The sequence below is a fragment of the Pithys albifrons genome, chromosome 17 (genome assembly GCF_047495875.1).
Source record: "Pithys albifrons albifrons isolate INPA30051 chromosome 17, PitAlb_v1, whole genome shotgun sequence".
NCBI lineage: Eukaryota > Metazoa > Chordata > Aves > Passeriformes > Thamnophilidae > Pithys > Pithys albifrons.
The window spans coordinates 4,766,055-4,790,208 of record NC_092474.1 but is presented as its reverse complement, the minus strand read 5'-3'; the positions used below and the strand labels follow the sequence as shown (position 1 = coordinate 4,790,208).

The 24,154-nt window shown below is 40.7% G+C and overlaps 1 protein-coding gene across 1 annotated transcript in view; it reads left to right on the top strand.

Moving 5' to 3' along the window:
- TMEM132B (transmembrane protein 132B) overlaps positions 1 to 17,505 on the top strand; it is a 233,968-nt gene extending 216,463 nt beyond the window's left edge. The window contains exons 6-9 of the mRNA XM_071572287.1: positions 1,386 to 1,591; positions 9,146 to 9,419; positions 10,708 to 10,899; positions 12,147 to 17,505. Coding sequence (XP_071428388.1) covers positions 1,386 to 1,591; positions 9,146 to 9,419; positions 10,708 to 10,899; positions 12,147 to 13,301 — 1,827 coding nt within the window. The 3' untranslated portion in view covers positions 13,302 to 17,505. The remainder of the gene's footprint in view (positions 1 to 1,385; positions 1,592 to 9,145; positions 9,420 to 10,707; positions 10,900 to 12,146) is intronic.
- Positions 17,506 to 24,154: the final 6,649 nt, after the last annotated feature.

The window sequence follows — 24,154 nt, the reverse complement described above, 5'->3', positions numbered from 1 at the left end:
CCATCCCTCACCACCTGGCTTAGCCCCTTTGTAAAGAAGAATTGGTTTTTGTTCCAGTACATTGAAAAGGATCTAAGAAGCTGAATTGAAAATGGCAAATGTGGAATTGCAGCTCTTTTATATATGAGTATTGCATATTTTTTGAGCAAAACAAAATGGCTGCTAGAGATTTTCTGTCATTTTTCTTGGCTTCGTAACCCCTAATTCCTGTTAATAGCTGAAAAGATCTGAGGTAGGTTTGCAGAGGAAAACCAGCCTGTGTTTCAGCATATTCCCCACTGAAGTCCACATGAGTTATCTCAGTAACTCCAGGAAACCAGAATTTAAACACTGGCTTAGGCAGGATCCCTGTGGGTCTGAGTCCCAGTGCATTGCACAACATGACACAGAACAGTCCTGACAAGAGAAAAAGTCCATTTCAGTAACACAACTACATCTCATATGCCCTGGGTTTAAAAGATTAAAACCACAGTACATGGACTCCATTAGAAACGATCCCCTCTCTCTTCAAAGCAGAATGCAAACCTGTATAAAGATACAAATACATGTACATGTGCATGTATATAAATATATATAAGCATGTTTTACATGAGTCTAAAAGACTATGTGTGTATACAACCTAAAAATATACACACCTACACTGATAAATATATTGGGAAACCCTACCTGATGGAGAAGGAATCCTGTCTTTCCAGGATGCAGGTGGAATGAGTTGCTATCTCATGTTCTTTATATAAACAGGGTCTGTGCTCAGGACCTTGAATTTGTACCAGGGGATCCCTGAAACCAAGAGGGCAGATGAGTTGTAGTATAGAGCCCATATGCTCATTTTAGCAGTGATTTCATAGCAAGACACAAAACTGCTATGAATACATTTTGTTAAAACAATTACTGAGAAGTTCTAAAAATTAATGCTTCTGCTGCACTTCTGCTCATGAGCCATACGGGGATCTTTGTCTTTCACCATTCCAGTGCTCAAGGAAAAGGGAAAGGATTCTGGTTTATGGTTCTGAGTCAGTCTTTTTCTTACTAACATATGGCCCCATTTTTTTCCTGGTTCTTTAAGCAAGTTGTAAACATAAACGTTGATGCACATGGAGTTTGATTCATGAAGAGTTTAATTTGCCTGGTATAAAAGATTCACACAGGTTATATAACATCATTAAATTATTTTTGTAGTTTGAGTAGTATCCTTTGAGGAAAGCAGAACTCTTTCCCTGGGGTCCATTTTTCACTGTTTGCTCCTAATTAGAAAACTGAAATTGCAATATGCATGACTTACATTTTCGGTGTTGTCTTTGGACTGATGTATCATTCCTTGTGCTTCCTCAGGAACTTTCATTAATTTCCTAATTTTTTCTTTCTCTTTTTTTTTTTTTTTTAAGGTTTCTGACAGCTGTGACTCCATCTTCGTTAACGGCAAGGAAATGAAAAGCAAAGTGGATACTATTGTTAACTTCACTTATCAGCACTTTACCACCCAATTAGAAGTGACGGTCTGGGTTCCGAGGCTCCCGCTGCAAATAGAGATCTCTGATACAGAGCTTAGCCAGATCAAAGGCTGGAGGATACCTGTCACATCCAATAAAAGGTATGCTTGCAACGTTAACTCAGTCCAGAGTCAGAGCCCAGGGCCTCTGATTTTAGAACTCGACGATTTTTAGAGTATTTCTGAAATCAAAAATCCCCTGTTTGCCATTATCCTTACAGTCTGTCTTTAGCCTTCTTTAAAACATCCAACATTAGCCTTCATTAAAACATCCAACAATGATATCAGTAGGCTACATTTTATCCTGATCTATATAATTTAAAAGTCAGTGACTTTGCCTGGAGCATTAATCAATTCCACAACATCCCAGGACATGGTATCATACACTCCCATGTGCAAAGCTGGGCAAAAGAACCTGCACCTCTCCCATTGTATGTAACACTGTCTGTGTTTATGTATGTGTGTGATATTCAGCTCTGCCAGCACTCACGTTTCTGTCTACAGTGATAACAGGGCCAAGGAGGGAGTCAGGTCACTGGGCACTGCCATGGGGTTTGGACAAACTGATCTTGAAAGGTCTCTTCCAACCCAGACCACTCTGTAATAGTTATTCAGTCTCTGTGCAGATGCAGACCTGGCTGAAGCATCACTCAGCAGATCTGAATTAACTAAAAAACAACTTATACTGCTATTGAAGACCATGTTCTGATGAATGGATTGTACCAGGACAAAGTCCTTAGGGAAGAAAGAAGGGAGAGGGGAGCAGGGATTTTGAGCTGTGTTCCCATCATTCCCTGCTGAAAATATCTTCTCCAAAATAGCCATCATTTGGAGAATTTAATTGCAAGATTAAGAACTTCCAGGAACACTGCTATTTTGGTGGATTTCAGGTGAAATTGAAAAATATTGCTGAAGAACAAGGTATGACACCTGCTCAGATTTATAATGCAGTGGAAAAACCTTTCTGGCAGCAGTAACTGTAGTGCCAAACACTGTGGCAGTTCTACCTAAAGCACTCGATTGCCCAGGAGAACATCTCAGCTACTGAAGAGCCTTAAAGTGCCCAAACAGACGGTAAGGGGATAGAATTACTCAACATTTTATTCAGGCATAAAACTAAGGGCAATAGGACACAATGTACAGGATACTCAGATAATGAGCTTCAGAGAAGGGGAGTGAGTGACTTCTTGACTATGTGGGTATTTTTTTTGGCTATGACCAAAAAGGTGATGAAGACCTGGCACAAGAGAGATTAGAATGTTTACTTCAGTGACAAAGGCAGTGTTACCATTTGTGGCAGGAAGAGCTGTGCTGGGGGAGGGCAGAATTGATGCCAACTGCATAAAGTTGCACTAAACTTACCTGCTTCTGCCTATAACATGCCTAGTGCTGTACCACTCCCTTGGGCACAGCTCCTGCTAAAACCAGTGAGGGTTTTGCTGAGTAAACAGCTGCAGGATTAAGCTGTTGGTGTTTATTACAGGAGTAAATGTTGAGCAGCAAGCTTGGTGAGTGAGACATTCACTTGTGGTTGACAGTCGTGAACATTCTGAAGTTAAACCCATTACACACCAGTGCTGGAAATTTACCCCCTGATGTCCAGTTTTGATTTATTTGGCCAGCTGAAATAAAGATAATGGTCTGAGAGTCTGCTCTGTTTGCAACTTGGCAAGCTCTGCAAAGTTTTGATGCAAAGCATTTGCTGCTGCTCAGGTTGCATCTGAACTGCTGGCACATCTTGAGCAGGCATTTTCCATGTAGGGTGGGAGCAGAAGTGTGGACACTGTCATTCCCCAGAGCTGCAGCTGGTAGGTCATGACATGGTGTGTGAGCAGCCCATGCCCATGTAAACAGCAAAGGGTTCAAATGGAGGCAAATTATCTCTTGTTTTATTGACCATTCATGTGGATTTTTTTAACTTGGCAAGGGTATTCTAAATCAACAGTCAGTCTAGGACTAGCATTTGTTGTGCTCACTTCTGACATTTACTTTGCACATAAAGTTTTTACATTTCCTTCATTTCTGGATTTGGGTGGCTTTTACCTGAGATTCAGTGGCTTTTTATTTTGATCCTTTTTTATTATTATTATTTTCCTCTTTATTTTTTAATCATCCTGCAGTTTCCAAATATTCTAAATATAGGGTAGTTTTTTGATGAGTTTTTAAGTGGTGACCTGAAGTACACAAGTTATTTGGACTGTAGTCGGGAGCTGCAGGTTGTTTTCCTGAACCCTCATTCAGAGATAGAGCCAGAAGACCACATTTACTTATTCTGAGCAATGGTGCAGTCTGGAATTCTTTATGGTGCCTGCCTGGTCTCTCTAATACAGTGTTAGTGCTGTGGAGTAATGAGGATGCCTTATGTGATACCTCAGAATGTTTGAGCAATCAGAGTGCTTTTAGCTTTTAAAAAAGCCAAAATCCAAGCATTTCCCAGCAGGTGGAAGCCATAGCATAGTGTTGCTCCAGACTTCATTTTCATGTTAAGAGCAAGTATTTGCAATTTGTATGAGGTTTTCCATTTCTATCTTTGAAGGAAACTCGTGGGTTCTTTCAAAAGTCCCTGCCAACAGTCTTAAACTTCGGTTCAGTCACACAGATCCCACAGACCAACTCAAACTACATCATTTTCATCAGGTCTGGTCATGGAAGGATTGCAGTTTGGCTTCTTTGTTCCTCACCTCACCACAGACAAAACAATCTTCTATTCTCCTCCTGTTCACTAGGGCTGGTGTCCTCACACCACTCCTCACCTTCTCAGCAAGAACTAAACATTGCTATAAAGTCATCCACTAATACACAGAATGTAAAATTTTGGGTCATTTCTTACAGAGATTGTGCAGAGACACTTCAGCAATCTCCAAACTTCCCTTTATCTCCTGTGGCTCTCCAGGGCCTCATTCCCACATGCACAGTGTGGCTTTGCTGGTTCAGTTGTCTGAGGGGCTGAGCCAGATGGCAAAATAGAACTGGGTTTACAATAATCTTTTAAACATTTTTATTGGTGCTGTTGACAAAAGAAACGTTTGTGAAACTACTGCCTCAGCATGGCTGTTCTTCATCTGAATATAACTGCTTCTATTTCAGACCTGAGAAAGGGTTTATATGCCCCAAATCACATCTGTTCTTTCCAGTGATGTTTGTTGGTCTAATAAAATGTATTGCTTCTCCCTATAAACCCTGTCATGTTTGTAATTGTAAAATACCTGTGATTAAAGACATGTTTTCTTATCTAACTTCTTGAATGATTTCCACAAAGCAGTGAGTAAGAGAGGGTTTTTACAAAATCTTTACAAATACCCCATGCACAGTTCAATTTGAACTGTGTTGGCTTTCAGCTGGTCTGAACTGCTTTCACAGGCACTTGCTAGAGGAATAGAAAGGAAAAAACCCGGCTGTTTTAATGCCAGAAACTGGGAAAAAATCCTCCTCTCCCCTATGTAAGAGCAGTAATACAATTTACCAGATCAGTCTGTAAATATGGGTTAAATCTTTATTATTATCAAGAGGAGAACTTGATCTATGCTGAGTGCTGCTGCAGACACAAAGAGCCTCCCTTGACAGATCAAAGTTGGCTCCACAGATCCTCTCATGACTAATGCATGGTGCTTGAACCAGCATGGGCTGACAGAACTACTGCAGTGGGCTGCAAAAACCCACAGCCTCAGCAAACAATAGGTGTATATTTAAATTAAAGTCAAATATTAGAGAGTGGAAGAGGTCCAGACAGACTCGGCTAGTCTAACAAGAACATTTGTTTTGATTCCTCGTGCATCTGCAAAATAATTACCTTCTCCTTGGAGTTCCTGCACTGGCTCTATGCACACATATTTACATGAGATGAGTGGCTTCTACTTGCATTAATAGGAATTGCATGGCTAAAGTCGCAGAGAACAAGCTGGAAATTTAATTTCAGTAAATATTTGCATTTGGGATAGCACAGTTTTCTGGAGGGTCCCAGGCAGGCCAACATCACACAGTGTGACTCCAGAGTTTCCTGGGCTTTGACCAGCTCTCCTTTGGTCCTGTCTAGTACTGCAGTACCAAAAGCAGAAAACTTTGCCAGAGTTAAAAGCAGGAAAAATAGACTGTTTTAGTTAAACCCCTATGTGTGTGCTGCCCCTTAGTAAAGCCATACTTTAGGGTGAATTAAGTGAAACTGGATTCAGACCATTCCATTTGTGAGTAACAGCATCTGCACAAAGCTTGAACATGCTGTAAATTCACTCCTTTGGTTAATTGACTTTAATGTCCTATGGAGATAAGGCCTCAGAGATTTTTGTTAATAGGTAGGCTGTATTTTCAAGATCTGTAAAAGTACCAAATTGCATTTCTTCTTGAACTGTGAGTGGAGTTATGTGCAGCTTATTTCTGTAGCTTCCATTAAATCAACTTGTAGTGGTTTACATTTTGTATCCTAAAGAGATATTTTTTTTCTTCAATTAGGGGTATTGCAAATGTTTTTTAAATAGATGACTCTTTCTAATGAGTATTTCAAATTCAAAACCAGCAAAACTGATTTCTTTAGGGGTTTTTTAACAGAAGATTAGCATCTGGCCCAAGAATGTGATTCCTGGTTTGAGAGTGGTGCAAATTGAGAGAGATGTACTTAAACTGCTCACAGGCAGTGTCTGTAACTTCGAGCTGACAGATCACTGATTAGATCAGTGCTACCAGGCACCCTTGTGATAGGGCTGCTGCAAAGCCTTTCTCTGTGTGAAATGTAAATTAAATGTAATTCTGGCAACCTTGGTTCACTCCAGAAAAGCCAAAAGTCTTCCAAGGAAGTTTGCCAAGCGGCAAGAAATAGGGTGAGAAGGATTCTGAGAGATACTCAGAGAAAACTAAAGGGGAAAAACCCACAATGTGCAGCAATAAGTTATATTCATGAGGACACATCTTAAACAGAAACTGAGCTCCTTGCCTAATGAAAGATTTTAAGCCTACTTAAAACACTGTAAAAAGAAGTTTAAACAGAACTATGCAATTCAGTGGATCTCAAACATTTTGTTGCACACACGGAGACAAAGCACTGACTTACAGCCTGAGTCTTGATTTTCTGGCTTTAAAGTGGAAAATTATATCCTTTGTTAAAAAAAAAAGAACTTGAGTTGGTTACCTGGTAGAGCAGACTTGCAAAGCTTGTACTGAAAATTCAAACTCATCACTCTGCTTTGCACTGACCTAAGGAATGCCTTGCCCATTCCATGGTTTAGGGGTGCTTTTCTGATGTTCCACATTTGTTTACCAGAGGAAACATTTTTCTGTGGAGAAGTATACAGATACAAACACCTCTAAATGTTTTGTACCAAAATGGAGACTTGGCATTTGTTTGTTAGAAATATCCCAAGGGAAGAGTTGGACTTGAATTCTCTTTTTATGGCTGGTAACACTGGCTGCCCACACAATCTTAAGCCTGGTAATAAGGGCAGGAGTGCTCCCACTGTGCCCCTATACAACAATCTTCTCTCTGGTCATTCTTCCCACAACTCATATTTATGAGCTATATGGGACTGAGGCTAAAAAATAATTTCCCTTAAATTGTTTTGAAGAGATTTCCTCTTGGACAATCCAGCAACACATTGGATCTGAGTAACACAGAACCAAAGAATGCTTTGGGTTGACAGAGACCTCAAAGATCATCTCGTTCCAACCTCCTGCCATGGCCAGGGACAAATATCAGGTTGTGTAACAGAGACAGAAACACAGAGTTGTGTGAAAAAGTTGTGTCAGCCTGAAAGTTGAACATGTGAATGTTTTTCTTCCAGCCACAGAACACTGGTTCTGTGTTTCTTGTCCCAAGAGAAGACTCCTTCCCACAGGTTCTGTGCTCTTTTGCCCCAGATTCCATAAGTTCTTCTTATCTGAATTACTTTGGTGCATTTTCCTCCAATTCTGCACAGGCACTAATGTTACTGTCTGTATTACTAAGAGAGGGTCAAATCCCAAAATCTCAGAGTTAAACCTGGTTTTGCCAAAGTCTGAGATTGTTCAGAGCTGGGTTATAGTTTAGATGAGTTGCAGAGGGTCAAGAATACAGGGATAAATTGGAAATGGGTACATTAAGGACTTGATAAACTCTCTTACAGCATAAAGAGATGTGGGCCACAAAAGCTCTATGAATATCCTACGTCTAGAACTTTCCTTGTGGCTGTTTTACCAAGTATGAGCTGGCTTCAACTCATAGTCCAGATTGCCAGAGGTGTTGGGAAGGAAAGAACAACTGGAAGTTTTCCTGAAGTGCCCAGTTAGTCTAATTCTGTAAAGATTAATTCCTTTGTGTAACCTAAATCCTATTTTAGGATCCTCACTTTTTTCCTCACAATTCCCTGATGATTCAGTGATGTTTCCTGCAGCAACTAGTGCTGGACACTGTTGTTTTACACACATAAAACCATAAAAGCCTGTACAAAAGGCCATTTACTTGAGGCTGAATGTATATACTCAGCTAACAAGTGATGCATTGAAAATGTATTTCCAGTGTATTAGATTCTGTAACATGGGGACTTTCTGTCATTTTGAAGAGCACAAGGGCTTTTCTTAGATACGTTTTCAGTTTACTGTTTGCCAGTTTTGTCATAAAACAATTTATAACAAAAGCAATCCTGTTTTATAATAGTTTTTCACAGCTGTTATTTCAAAGGAGAAGATAAAGGAACACAGTAAACACAAAACTACCTCTCAAAATACTTTGAAAAATAAGAGACTTACCCTGTATTTCCCACTTTTGCTACAGAGGTGGCTTCAGGCTCAATAGGGAAAGGAGGAAGAAAAATTATTTCTGAGCAATGAATCCACAGCATGGGGGCATAATGAGTAAAAGTGTGACCACCTACTGCTTAATACCTGACTTGGAAGAGATAGGAGAATTCATGTATTTGTCCCAAGGAATGAACAAGAGAAAAAAAAAAATTGATGATAAAGTGGGTCTTAAAGCAATTCTGTGGAGTGTGACAGCACAGCTATCATGTAGAAATCACTGTGATGCCTTCTCTGAGGTTTATGGAAAGCTGTCACATTAGCACAGGTTATATTTTGCAAGGGGGACAGATAGAAAATGTTAAAGGAGGTGTATCTAATGCCACCGTTGTTTCTGTGGGGTGAGTGCTCGTCTCACCAGTCTGGCACAGCGATATCTGAGTAACCAACGGCCTGAGTGGGAACCTAAGTGCCTAATTTGGTTTTCTGGAAGCCCCATGTGGTCATTATATGACTAAACATACCAGACACTTGCACAAACTGTATGAGATTTAAGATGAAATCACAGTATATTTCTCAAATGCAACGGGCTTAATGAACCAACAGGATGGAGATGTGGGATGAGGTTGGGTGGCATTGCCTCAGCAGGGAATCCCACAAGTGTTACAGTAGATTTGAAGAGATGAGCAGATATATTTTCAAGTTGCTCGGAGGTCCCATTCAAACAAAGAATTTACTAAAAGTGTTGACAGTAGATTTTAAATGGTACAGCACAAAAAAGCTGTACAAACATCTCCCCAAGATTTAGTAACCTACACATCCCAAACCTGGTTTCCTGTTTCTCACACAGCAGCAGATGATTACATTAATCTAATTGCAAACACCCTGCAGCTGGAGCTCTGCAGCGTTGCAGGGAGTTCAGGGCAGTGCAGATAATGAACCTGCATCTATTTACAGGCCCACCCGTGACAGTGAGGAAGAAGAAGATGATGAGAAAAAAGGAAAAGGTTGTACCCTCCAGTATCAACATGCCATGGTGCGAGTTCTCACACAGTTTGTAGCTGAATCCTCAGAGTTTGGGGGCCACCTCACCTACATGCTGGGCTCTGAGTGGCAGTTTGACATCACTGACCTGGTGACTGATTTCATGAAGGTGGAAGAACCCAAGATTGCCAAGCTCCAAGACGGTCGAGTTCTGGTTGGTCGTGAGCAAGGCATCACCACGGTCCAGGTACAGCCTGAGGTGTATCTGCAGCTTCTCTCTTGAGAGTCCTGGGTGCACACAGAGTGGCTGCTTTACTTATAAGAGTAGTTGATCTCAGAAAAAAGCAAGCTGAAAAAATTTGACATACTAAACATAAAAGGAAGTTTGAATGGGTTTTTGTTGTGACTATTTGTCACTTCCATAATACTCCTTTAGGTGAAACTTTTGAAGGGACTTACCCATAATAGTATGACTGGCAAAACAGTGAAATTTTCTGACCAGTGAAACAGGTTACATGATGCACACAACTAGCTTCTTTTCATTTAAGTGGGACCATGTGAACATAACTGTTAGGAAATTGTACCAAATATCCATTTGCGTCTTTATACACTTAAATTTCTTTGAAAAGTTAGTCCCTATATATTCAAAAAATGGCTGACAAAACACGGACACAAAAGGAGTCTTCAGACACCTTTCAGAGTGTTCATGTTCACCACTTGTCTGTCTAACTTCGTGCACATTTCTCAATCAAAATAAAGGAATACAAGATTTGGGCTCTTCTTAGTGACTGCAGACATCTGTAATGTTCTGCTCACACTGTTTCCTCTGTAGTCAACACAAAGAAAGAGGTACTTTCAGGGCTCAGCTCCTTTCAGCCTTAAACAAACGTCACAGAGAGGTCAGGGGATTTCTGCCCTTAAGTATTTTGGGCTTGAACCAGCTGTTTCTGGCATCAGTATAAAGATGTCTGTCTCTTTCTAAGCATGTTAGAAACAAGGTCTTGCAACTGGCAGGAGTGTTTTGGCATTCAAAAATGCAGGCAGACACCCAATGGGATTTTCAAAGTTCTTTTGCAGATCTCACTTTGGTTTCATTCAGGTTCTCTGTCCCTAGAAAGGCAACAGGCCAAGTTCCTATCAGCCAGGCTTTGTACACTTATTTATCCCTCTCTTGAGTTTCAGTGTTAATCAGTGTCTTACACTCTGTCCTGTGCTGCACTGCATTCACAGGAAGTTTTATAGACCACACAAAAATGACTTTTGTTTGAAAAGCAAGCTCATTTAATTTATTCTATGCTCCATTGTTGAGATGAAGCTGCAATTCCGAAGTGATTTGTTGTTTTATTGAATTATTTGTTAGATAAACTAATTTAACAGCAAATGAGTGTAATGTCTTGGGGGAAACATCAGTTCTAGCTTACACAGGGATGTGACAAACCCGAGATTAATCTGAAGTGTTGTGCTGATTAGAGGCTAATCTTGCTTTACAACAGTGAGTTGCTGTTTCATGCAAGGTGTTTACCTCCTCCTTCAAGGTTCTGTCCCCTCTTTCGGATTCCATCTTGGCAGAGAAGACAGTGATAGTTCTGGATGACCGGGTGACCATTACAGATCTGGGAGTACAGCTGGTTTCAGGCTTGTCTGTCTCCTTACAAATCAGCAAAGGAAATAAGAGAGCGATCGTTTCTACCACCTCTGCCTATGATATCCTTAACACTCCAAAACAGGTATGGTCCAAAAGAGTATATACAATTAATTTTAATTTACTGTGCTTCTGACAAAGTGAGGGGAAAGTTACTTGCTGTAAATTTTAGACAGCACATATAATTTATGGCTGTGAAAAGCAGTCACTTCACTTAGTAAAGGCTGTTTGTCTTCCTCACCAGCTCCTATGGAGCAAACACCTGTACAGAATGACCATTAAACTCTTCAGAACTAGTTTGGAGACCTGCACAGCACAGGTAAAGTTATGGATGTGTCTGGGCATGCAAAATAACATAGAAAGCATGTATGTGCCACTCAAGACACTTCTTCTATGGGAAAACACAGTCTAGCTGTGCAAACAGAGGTGGAAATCCCATTCCTTAATAGTCTTACGAAGTCAGCTCAGCCAAAAGGACCTTTGGGTGCAGGTACAGAAGTTTTCATGACTTACATTGCTGAAATCTGATCAGTTTGTGCTTTGAACTGGATAACTGAGGAATTAAATAGCTTTGAATGAAACCACAGAATAAATTCCATGTGTTTTTTTAATAGAATTGAGGTCCTATATCAGTAGAGAAAGCATAACTGCATTTTTTGCTCTAGCAATTTGTTGTAGGAAGACAAATTGTTTTGGGGAAACCCACTTGAAAATGGTGGGTTTGGGGGTGTTTCTGTGGTTCCCAGAAAAGACTACAGTCACTTTTACATAATTCACATCTTGTACATTTGAAAGCATGACAAAAAGTATAAAGTACTGTACTGAGATGTGTTCTGAACCTTGTTTGTTTGGTGGGCTGGATGGGATCGCTGGTCCAACACAAACCAGCTCTGCACATTGTATTACATATGGCACTGGAGCTGCAGCATTAGAGAAATTGCCTATTTAAAGTCCTTTATAAAATTAATTAGCCGGCCCATTGGAAATAATGATTATTTTCAACATGAGGCTTTGAGATTTGAAAGGACTTCTCACTTGAGACTGATAAAATTGTCAATTGTCTTTGTCAGTGCCTTATATTAAATTTAGGTGATTGTTTCTTCGCTAGTTCCTGAAGATGAGCGAAATGCCTCAGTGGTCTTGAGAGCACAAATGGGAAAAAAAAAAAAAGAGAACCAGAGTAGACATTTACTTTTCTTCTTTTTTAAAATGGAATAACAAAACAAAGTTAAACTGTATTTATTTTGCCAATGTCAAATAGACTTAAACAACTGAGTGTCTGATATGTTCTCTCTCTCACATTTTATATCCTTGTCCTTTCCCCCACCACAGGAAGCCATAGTCAGTGCTTGGATTTTGTTCAGTGATGGCTCAGTGACACCATTAGATATCTATGACTCCAAGGACTTCTCCATCACCATCACTTCACTGGATGAGATGGTAGTGTCTTCACACCAAAACCTTCAGTCCAACTGGCCCGTCATCGTGGCAGAAGGAGATGGGCAAGGACCTCTGATTAAAATTGAAATGGTCATCAGTGAGCCCTGTCAGAAGACCAAGCGGAAGAGCATTCTGGCTGTTGGGAAAGGAAATGTCAAAGTGAAATTTGGTCAAAAAGATTCTGACCAAAAAGGAAGCACTAATGACATTGATGACCTAGAGAGAGATTTTAAAAGCCATGCAAGCAATTCTATAGAGAAAGCTGCAGAACAAGATAGGACAGCACAAGAATGGTCTAAAACCCATGAGGACATGTTCAGTCCTGAGGACAATGCAAACAAAAGCACAACTTTCATGTCTCCCATTGATCAGGAGTCCTTGGAGGATGGCCAGCTCCAAAATAACCCAACTGCCTTCACAGGTTTCCCTACCCAAGTAGAAATACCAGGAGAAAACAATCCCAGTGATCTCTCATTGACTTCAAGAGGATTAACAGATTTGGAGATTGGCATGTACGCGCTGCTCTGTGTTTTCTGCTTAGCAATCTTGGTCTTTTTGATTAACTGTGTGGCATTTGCTTGGAAGTACAGGCATAAAAGGTTTGCTGTGAGTGAGCAAGGCAACATCCCCCATTCCCATGACTGGGTCTGGCTTGGAAATGAGGTTGAACTACTGGAAAACCCAGTGGACATTTCACTCCCATCAGAGGAGTGCACTACCATGATTGACAGAGGAATGCAGTTTGAAGAAAGCAATTTCCTCCTTAATGGGAGTTCTCAGAAGACTCTTCATAATCATATCCTCAGATCTTCTGAGTACCTTTGTGAAAAAGAAGTTAAAAGTGAACCTATAAATCCTTCTGGGCCAAAGCAGAAGCGAGTAAAGTTCACTTCATATACAACAATACTGCCAGAGGATGGAGGCCCCTACACCAACTCAATTCTATTTGACAGTGATGATAATATTAAATGGGTATGCCAAGATATGAATCTTGGTGATTCCAAGGAACTTAGGGACTATATGGAAAGACTGCAAGACAATATGTAAAACTACTTTCTTATGTTTGTAATCACCTTTATGCCTTCTGTTTATGGATGGTGGAGCAGTCAGACCAGTCAGCAATAGGAACAAGACAGTCCAACCTTGGAGTTACTGAGCTGATAACCTGATATCAGTGAGCAGGTACAAGAGGCTGGCTGAGTTAATCCTGTTTCACCACAAACCAGGATGTGCCCCTAAAACAGCTACCTGTAGGTGTTGGAGGTGTCACACACGATGGCTGTTTTTGTATACTGCCTGGTACTAGCAAAATGCTAATACAGCTACGCTCAGACTCAGAGGAGACTTCATTTGTTTGTCATCTCTCATGAGAAATGGTAAAGCGGAAAAGAAAGGGATATTTGTTTGCATTGATTTTTCTAGTCGTCGTCCTTTGTAAAGCACAGTGGACATTTCTTGCTTACAGCCTGAAATGAGGCTTACAGAAAAAGGCATCGGAATGAATCTAATTTTATTGCCTATGTGCAATGCAGCCAAGAAGTCTTATTATTTTTTACAGATATAAAACCTCCCATGTGGTTAATTTCTTCTTCTATTGTTTATGAATTTTATTTGACTTAGGGAACATTAAATATTTTCTTTGAAGGGGTTTGGTTTTTTTTTTTTGGTTGTACCAAAGTGTAGGACAGTAATATTTATAATGATTTGAGTTTTCTATTCACTGCATCAGCCCCTAGAGATACCTCCTTCATCACTGATTATTTTTCTCCTTTCCATATGGGTATATGGGTCATTAGTATTTGAAACATAGAAAGGTATTAGAACTCTTACTGGGAAAGGGTTGTATCTTCTTACAGGGAACTGTAAATATAATAATAAACCCTGGAAAATAAAAATCAAGGAGTAGCCTGGGTTCACTTTTGTCATTGCTAATATGAAAAAGTAACCTGCAACAAAACAGCACATACTTCAAAGGGAAATGCTTTGCTGAAACAGCAGCTTGGTTGACAATACACGTTATTATCTGAATGAGAAAATCAACTGTGGTATTGAAATGCATAGAATATGAAGGAAGTTTCCCAGGAAGTAAGAAAAGCTTGGATCCCCTGTTACTCTGTACTAATTCATACACTGTTGGTAGAGATTAGCAGGACAGAGGAGTTCATGCTTAACAGCTGTTGCCCCAGACCTTCTCTAAAGCATCTCTGGCCATAAAGTCATTAAAGAGAAAAACTTTACACCGTGTTTCATTAAAAGCAATGAACGAAAGAAAGAAAGAAAAAAAGGGAAGACCCACTGGGCATGTTGGGACTGTAGTCACACAAGTGATTTAGCAATTTTAACAAGGGAAACATGCCAGAGAGTCAAAGCTGCCACTTCATATGTATTATTATGCATTTTTTTACTGAAGGATGACTGAAATGCGTTGAAAATCACAATTAGGAAAAAATGAATCTACAGAATAATTAAAAAGCCCAATAAAGCACATGTTCTTCTGACGGGTCCTGTGCAATAAATACAAGATCCAAAGTGCAACTGCCTTACCTACTGTAGTTTCCATCTTTTAGGTGGATCAAAACAGGATTGAATTTGTAATTCAGTCATGATATTAGAACAAACCAGAAAACTTAACTGTGGGAACATCTGCATTTGGATCCTCAACTGGGAACATGTTTAATGTAACTACTGGAACATACAAGAATTTTAATGTCAAGACTACAGAGTGAGGACACCAGGCTTATATAAGTGATTAGAGACTTAGGTTTGCTGGCACTGAACTGCAAAGGGAGGGAATGGCATCTGTTATAATCTAATTTTAAGGAAAGAAAATAATAGAGCACAGATATGCTTCTGTTTCATAAGAGATGCAGCACTTTTGCGTCAAATGAAATCTTGGGTTGTTTAGCAAATGTTTTCTCCCCTGTAAATGATCCAGACCTCATAAGGAAATATGAATTCCTACACTGATCCTTATTACTAACAACGTAAGAATCCCTTTTTAGAATTTAACTTCTCTTCCCAACATGTTATTTTGTATTTGGCCCAACCGTAGAGCAGGACCAAAAAAGAAAAAAAAAATTACTATTGTTTGCACAGTATAGCATAAATCCACCACAACTAAATTTAGTCTGGAAATCAGAGGAACCAACTTGCTGATGGTTCCTGCAGAGGGCAAACAGCACAGCTATTCCTGACTGCATATCCATCAGTGATCTCACAGCAGTGTGCAGGGCTGCCTGACCCCTTTCTGCTCTGTGGCTTCAGCTCTGCTGCTGAACTCGGTCCCTGCTCAGGGCCACTGAAGTTCACTGAGTGCCAAGGGACTCACAGGTGTCCTTGGCTGCTCCTCTGACTCAGTCACGGGTAACAGAAGTCAACAACTTTACTTTTTCAGAAAATTTTCCCCTCAAGGGTTACGGCTTAAAAGACAGAGGATCTTTAAGTCAGGGTTTTATCTGTTGTTGTATTGGGGTGTCCCTGGACTAATCCCTGGTGGTCCATAGTCCTTACACGTGGTTCATTGAATTTGGGGCAGTTTTAGAGTCTTGGCTTTTGCAGACATAGGGATCAGACTATCCTAAAGTTAAATGACAATTCCAGCCCATCAGAAAGCAGTACAGCCATTACTGGTGGTCAGTTAAATGATGCAATTGGATACAGCTGGCCAGAAAAAGACTCATCCCCTATTTTAGAAAAAAATCTGCAGGTTCATAAACCTTTCTTTTTCTTTTTGAATCACATGTCATTTCATGGAAGTTCTTACAGGGAAAAATGGCAATACTAAAAAAGAAAAGAAGTGGGAAGAGAGAATTCTATTCTCAGTAAAGCTGGGATAACATCAATAAAGTGGATTTATTCTGGATTTATCCCAGCTTGAGCACTTGTGCTACATCTCAAGAAATAAAGTGTTTACGTGAATATATTTGATGCAAAATAGTTCCGAGTTGATCAGGTCTTTTTAAATTAAACATCTCAAATTTTAATTTCAAAACAATGGCATACTTCTGGTGAATTAATTTTTAACACCCTCCCCCCCCAGTTTTCCCATTCACCTGAATATTTTTTCAGTAACATGGTTAAATAAAATATTTTATTAATGGAATATCTAATATTCCACTTTGCTGTTAAATGAACAGCATTTAAACATTGATAAAAAGAGTCTCTGCTTTTGAGACAACAAAGCAATGGTAGCCAAATGATCAACAGGCACAAAATGTATGTATGTAAGTATGTATGAAGGAAACTAGAACTGTCTAAAAAATAGAAATTGTACTGTCAGATTAAGTAGAATTATGTTTCAGTAGGTGCCTAGGGAAGCAATACCTGTAATTCAGTAGCAAACATCGTATCTTATGGCATGTGTAGAGAAGACCTTGTGAGAGACTTTCTTTGCCTTCTCTCAAAGAAAGACAGTGTGTAGTATGAATACAGAGACCAGGAGACAGCTGGGAAAAGTCCTGTAAGCAAAGAGTGGATTAATGGAATATGGGGAGCATGCAAACTTTAAAACTAAAGCCAGCCCCCCAACTCCTGCAGTCACAGCTGGGTGACGTGTGGCAGCTGAACCCTGGCATGCAGAGAACCGAGAACGAGAGCTGGTTGTCCTCATCTGTGCAGAACTTTTTCTTTCATTTGACCATCACCCCCCTCCATGGGGCTTGTCTGCGCCTTCCTTCTCATTGAAGTAAGAACTTAGGAACCACTGCCCTGCTCTCCTCTTGCTGTAGAACACACAGATTAATGGTTTGAGCTGCTGTTTCTTGATTCATATTGGGGAATGTACAAGAAGATCTTACAGCCATACGACACAGTACAAAGAGTCCATTATTTAATGGGAAAAAACCTTGTATTTCAAGGTGGAATACCCTATGAATGAAATTCCAGTTTTTCATAGCGGATATGCTCTTTTATGAAATATAAATCATGTGCACTACATCAAAATACACTATAGTGTATTGTGAAATGCATACATTAATTGCTGAATCTATAACACTGAATATGTATATACATCACACCCAAGGTATTTATACAATATAATAAGTCTTAGATGTATAACATAATGAATTCTGTACAAAATAAACTGTAAGTTAAGACAACAAAAGAGAACTTTTATATCTGTGTAATTTGTATGCTGTTTAAGTTATTCAAGCTTCAGTTTTCATCTTTAAATGTGCCCTTTAAAAAAATACTTATTTTCTATAGGCAGATGTCTGAAATAAAGGCTTCAGGCTTCAGAAAAGAAGCAAATGAAAGACTGAAAGAAACAGATTTTGCTGGAGAAATAAACATAATGTTCATGTGTTCTTTTTTAAAAAGGCCTGACTAAACCATTTTGTGTTTATGCTGATCAGGGTGATCTGCTGGTTGGGTTGAGGGTGCTGTGCCCCTGTCAGGTGAACAGTAAATCAGCAGAATCCCCAGTGTATGGATTTCTCCTGTGCCTCCTTGCCCAAAGCAACATGAATGGCTGCATTATACAGTCCAACAGTTCCACCCAACATTCCCTACAAAGGGTGTTCCAGATCTGTTCCTGAGGTGAGTGATCCTTGCCCAGCACCAAATGTGAAGAGCAAATGAAGGCACTGAATGACCAGTGACTTACAGAGAACAGCAGAACACATTTGGATTTAAAGGAAAAGTTAAAGCACTAATTTTGTCCCTTCAGCTCTCCAGTGTGAGTGATCACAGGTCAGATATTTGATTCAGTCTTCCAGATTCTCTCATGTTCCCATTAGAATCAAAGAGACTCAAAATTATTACGTGACCACTGACCTCGTCATAAGAGCTGCAGAAAAGTAGCTTGCTAATGCTAAAAAAGGAAATTTGAGCCTCTCTTTAGCTTTTGCTCGAGGTCTTGGTGGCAAAGCCAGAAACACAGACCCTCCTGAAACCTCCCAGGGCAATTGGGCCTCGTACAGGCAGGGCAGCACTGGGCACCAGCACTTGGGATGTGTCTTCATCATCCTTTTGGTGCTTTCAGCTGGAGCACCTTTGAGATGTGCTGTACAAACCCACTGCAAAGGTGGGGGCTGCCTTTGTACTAATGGGAGCAATTTAACACCACCTGAATGATTTAATGATCGCTATTGTAACTTCTAATGTATTGAAATGTGTTTTTATATAAAGTCAATTGGAAGAATGGATTGAAAAATGTGATTTAGGAAGTGCCTCAGAGAACCTAAACTTTAAAGTGCTTCAGGCACAAATTTCAGTTGGTCACCACTTGGTATTCTCAACAGTGAAATAAGAAATGTTTTTCATAAATGACTCTTCTTTTGTACTAGCAGTTCTGGTTGGTCCCCGTTTGACCATTACTATGACATCCTTCCCCTTAGCACCATCTTACTAAAGAGATGCCAGTGGCTCTATTCACACTGCAGTGCTTTACTTGGTATAAAGGTATCAGATGATGAGATTTTACAGAAAAATAGTCTTCATGGTTGTATTTTATACACAAACATCCACACACTTTGAACTGTTCAAAACACCTTCCACAGGGGTAAATTTTAACTACCCATTTGTGTGTGCTGAGAAACCAAAAATAATTACCTCCATTCATCTGGGAAAGAAATGGCCCAATAAATACAACTGGGTTTTCCTTCCAAAAAGGAGAGCCCTCAGGATTTGGCAGGCAAGAGACCTGCACAGTGGTGTTTGTCACAGATTAAATAGGCCAAATCCTGAAGGCTGTCTCAGTTGAAACTCCCACTGGTCTTGTTAGGAACTGGACTGAGACAGGACCAGAGACAGACAACTACAGTCAGGTCTGGCGCCTGAGAGGTTGGATCTGTCTTCGTGTTACACCAAACTGGCCCCTGCTGCTTCCAGTCAGCAGCACCTCCAGCTGGTACCAAACAGGGATGGTGTTCAGAGCTGGTGTAACTGGTGGCACTTGGCATTATGTAGGATTCCTGAGGCTGAAGAGGTTCTAGGCAGTGGAAATGGAGCCAGTGTGCAAAATTAGCAATTCTGTGCCCTCCCAATACTGTCCCTACAGCAAAACTTTTGTTTTTTTTTAATTCCAGTGATCCATGTGGCCAATTTCTGCAAAAGTTTGGTTACTGAGGGAATAAAATGGATCTGTCTTATTGGAATATGCAGCTGGTACAAGAAATTAAAGCAAAGTGGATGATGTTTTGAGACCTGTTCTGAGACTCAAAGTGTATCATAGTGTTACTTGCTTCCAAAAACATATGTATCAACATAAGGATTTATAAAGCAATGCAGATAAAGGCTTGTATCATTCTTTCTGATAATCTTGGGTTCGTCTATTTAAAAAACAATGGGATCTGATGATATAAAAACCAAATAAGAAGCTTAGGATTTAATGGAAATGAAGAATAGATATCTTTAATCCTCCAATTTAAATCTGTGCCAGACAAAGCAGAATACACTCTTTATGCTATAGTATTATCTGTAGGATTTTTTTTTTAATCAGTGGGATTTAAGAAACCAAAAATCATCAGCCTTTTAAACAAAGCCTGATGCTACTAAGTGGCCCATGTGATGGTGCCACAGAAGACAAAACACAGCACACACACACACCCCCCTCCATGGCATTGCTTTTTGTTTCTTGGTCTTTGCCTAAGGGCCTAAACTGATGTTATTTCAGTGTCCTGAAGATCTCTGTGTGTGACACAAAAGTGCCAATGGCCGGTGCAGAAAAGTCAGGCTTCAGAGAAACAAATCCAACCTGAGAACTGCTCCCCTGGCTCATGGCAACAGCCACTAAACACTGACATCCTGCTGGAGTCCACAGCCACAATGAGATCATTCAGCAAATGTCAGGAAAACCTACAGCACAGGTGTGTGTGTGCAATGACACCTCTGTCAGACCAACGTGCAAAATCAGTTTTCAGCCAGTACTGCATAACTACAGGCTGTGGTTCAATCCAGTAAATGCTGTTACTTTTCTAAAATGCTGCTCCATAATGTAAAAACATGAAGGTATATTCCCTTTTCAGTTTAGGTACGTAGTTACTGGAAATAAATGCATAAAATTAGCCCCCTTGTCTGGCATGTCTGTAAATAGGGTGTGTGGTGCCTGTGTTGACTCTGGGTTAGATCTGGCCCTTGCAGAAGAGGATTGGCTGCTCAAGTCCTTGTCTGGCTTTGAGCCATCTCTAATGCATCGTTTTGACTTAACAAATACTTTAAAAGCACCACAATCCACATCACATCACCAAAATGTAGACTAGCAAAACAGTTCAGGCTTTTAGGGTTTGTGCCAGAAGAAGCTGAGCACAAAACTAAAGCCATTTAATTTGCTGCCCCACAGAAGATGTTTTCCTCTGGACATGATTTTTAAAAGCTAAAGTTTCTCAGGGCTTTCCCTAGTTTGAAAAGAGTTTCTCTTATCTTGCTGGATTTCCTTCCATTGACACCACCAGCAGAAAGTATATTGAAAATGGAAAGTTGGCAGGATCCCTGATCACAGTCGGAATGTAACAAACCATTTCGGGATTACTTTTCCAATAGGCAGATGCCACTTCCACCACAGAGAGAGCTCTGTGGCTCCTCTGCCTCCTGGGCCCTGTCTGAAGCTGCACAGATTGGGGCATCCTTAGGGGCACTTACCTGCCCACAGGTGCAGCAGGAGCTGGGCAGTGGCAGCACAGGAGAAGAAAAAAGCTTTACCATAAACACAGCAGCCTCGTGTGCTGGTGAGGCACAGCAGTGACAACACAAACCAGCCAGCCCTTTCCTGAGTGAGTTTATTACACAGCCAGGAGCCACTGAGGGGTTCCTGAGGCACTGCTTCCACTTTCAACTAAGCTTCATTTAAATAAGGACACTTGACTTAGTGTTTCTGAAGGCAAACAAGGATCAAAGCAAAGATTTTTGCTGTATGTTCAGCTGTTATTTGACTGTGCTACCGGTTTTTACTGTGTCTTACCTTGTTATGCTCGTGGTCGCTGTAACTCAGGGGCATGGAGAGTGTTTTTAAAGGAAATGCAAGTGGCCTGAGTCAGCACTGTATGTACCAGCAATCTGAAAAATGGAAGTACACTTTTATCAATCTAATATGGTTTGTAAGTTCCTTTCCTTGCCAACAGCTGACAGTGACCCCACCTGGAGACATATCACTCTATGGGGCTGCCTTCTGCCTTCATTTTGTGCCATTTCTAAGCACAAAAATTTTGAAATTACTCCATACAAGCCCTTGGAGCCATTCAATCTGGCCATTAATTTGTATTCATTCTTAAAATTGATCACCTGCTGCTTATGCTCACAGGCTGTTGTTTCAGGAAGGATACTTCTATAGCAAGGAATCTTCTATAGCAGAAGTCCCCTCTCCCTAGGACCTGAGTTACCCTCTAGCAAACAACAGCCCTCATATTATAAACTCAAGCCAGAGGGCAGGTCATGTTGAGAAGAAGGCTGGTATGACTCACACACCAGTGCCTTGCACCTGCAGGTTACACAGATATTAGGTGTTTCTGCAGTTAAAAGACTGGCAATTTTCATGGATTATATTAAAAAAAAGATTCCTACCTTTTTTTTGGAAATGCCTCTTGTGAATGGTAATAACATGCCTTTTGGGGGGACCCCGTTCATCTTCATCATCCTCATCATTTTCATCACCTTTGTCTTCTTCATCTTCATCATTTTCATCATCATCTTCACCTTCATCATCTTCCTCTTCCTCTTCATCTCCATCATCTTAATCTTCATCATCTTCACCTTCATCTTCATTAGGTGAAGGTACAATCAATAGCATCCCACACCATCCATCCCCTGGGGAATGGATCATGCAGAGATCTCAAGCTGACATGGCCTACTTTTGACAGTGGCTTCCATGAAATGCTTTCCCTCCTCCTCCTGTGGACATGAACCACTGCCCAAGGCAGCAGAGCCCTGACTGGCCACAAACTTGGCCCCAGATTTCACAGCAGAAGAGCAGGACGCAGATCAGCCCACACTGTTTGGCTGGTTCCTCAAGGCACATTCTAATCCACTGTCTGATAGAAGGCATTTCAAAAGGGACTGTTTGTAGTGACATGTGTTACACACTTGGCACATTTGCCTCCTACAGAGCCCACCCACATTTGGCCCTCCATTGACTCAGTTCTAATGTTGGAAAGCACCTTGGATGCCCCTCTTTCCTTTGGTGTATTTTCAGGATACACTAGAGGAGACGATGTACAGTGAGTTTTTGGCATCCCTTTATCAAATCCATATCGTCTGAGTCTGGAGCTGCAATGTGCCATTGACAGAGTATCTCGTGTGGTTCCTGCTTTCCTGCACCCCACACTGAAGTGTTAGCACGTCCCTTGCATCCTGGAAAAGCTAAGCAGCATTTTTTGCCATCTTCTTTTAGCACTGTTTTTGTTGAGATAATCCCCTTTCACTTTTCTTCTTCAGTTACTGTAAGAGGCATAGCAACTTTACTAATTTATTTGCAGAAACCATTCAAGATTACATCCACTGTGATCAAATCCCCTTAAGTAAAATATAAACCGCTACTCCTCTGAATGTAAAGCCTAAATCAATAATGGACATGAAATCATCAAGTTTAATCTCAAACACAGTGAACCCAAGTAATCACTCTTCTTGATATAAAACTAATTCTGTTTGACAATAAAATACTACTAGTCTGTGCCATAAACCAATGGAACAAATAACTTTCTTAACCCTGACAGTTGCTGTCCAAAATCATTACATCTCCTCTCCTTAGTGATCAAGCACGTCACTGTAGCACTATTTCAGCCCAATTTCTTTCTATAAGCTGCATCATATGCACCAGAACTTTTAAAGAATTTCTTTTGAAGTAAAGTGTTTACGGTATTTTCTCTTCTTCCAGTTTGCCAAAAATGCACAGGTTGTACCAGGAACACACGAACAGCCCTTAAGATATTCCTTGGCATATAGCTTGGATGTCTCTCAGCTTTAAGTGTCAGTGATGGATGAATCTGAGCCACCAGTGCAGGGCTCACAAAATCCATGATCAATAGAAGTCAGGCTGAGGTTTCTACAAATGAGCATCGATGTAATTTTTCCAGGAGCTGCACGTTTCCCTCCTGTGCTGGCAAACAAAGACTCGGAATTCCGAGGGCTTTGCCAAGGGGTCCCCCCACATGGGCTGCTTTGTAGGTCAGTGCCTAAAATGCTGCAGCATTTGTTAGTACAGATGAGGCTGAAATTCATGCCAACCCCCAGCCCAGCACATCTGGATGGGTGCAGACACATGCCATGAGTACCTGGCCATGCTCTTCTCATGTTTCTCATAACCAGAGCTCACTGTGTAATCTTGACATCACGCCCATAATTTCCTGAGGTTATCGATAAATAATACACATCCAAGACATGAAAGTCACCTCATCTGCCCACACCCTTTGAGGGCCACAATTGCAGAAAGCTGAAACCTGTTGACCCTCAGGGTGATGGCCAACTCAACCCCAAACCACTGCTATTCCAGAGAATGGGAATGTTCTCTAAGGAGTAACTTGGCCTTGCAGCAGAATGGAAGGCAGGACAGCAGAATGACACAGGGACTGAGGGAGCTGACACCTCCAGCCAAGGCTACAGACACACAGGGATGCTCTGTAGGTGGCAGGGTATGGAATAACCCTCCCAGGTGTTTGCTGGGAAGGCTGGTTGCCAGAACACATGGCACAGGCAGCAATAGAAGAGTTCAGGGGCCATAATCACTTCTGTTCCTTGAATTTCCTTGCTCAGGAGTCACTGAATAGAGAGATTACATCTTAATATTAATTAACTCAGCATCACTAAAGTGTTGCTGCATTGAGGAAGCTTTTAAGAATGCCACTTTTTGATTTAAGATGCAAATATGCACCAGTGTCTTAATTATTTAAAACAATAGGAGGTACCTGACACCTTTTGACTGTTATCATTTAACCAGTGGGTTGTCTACAGAGTCAGAAATCACATCAGGAAAA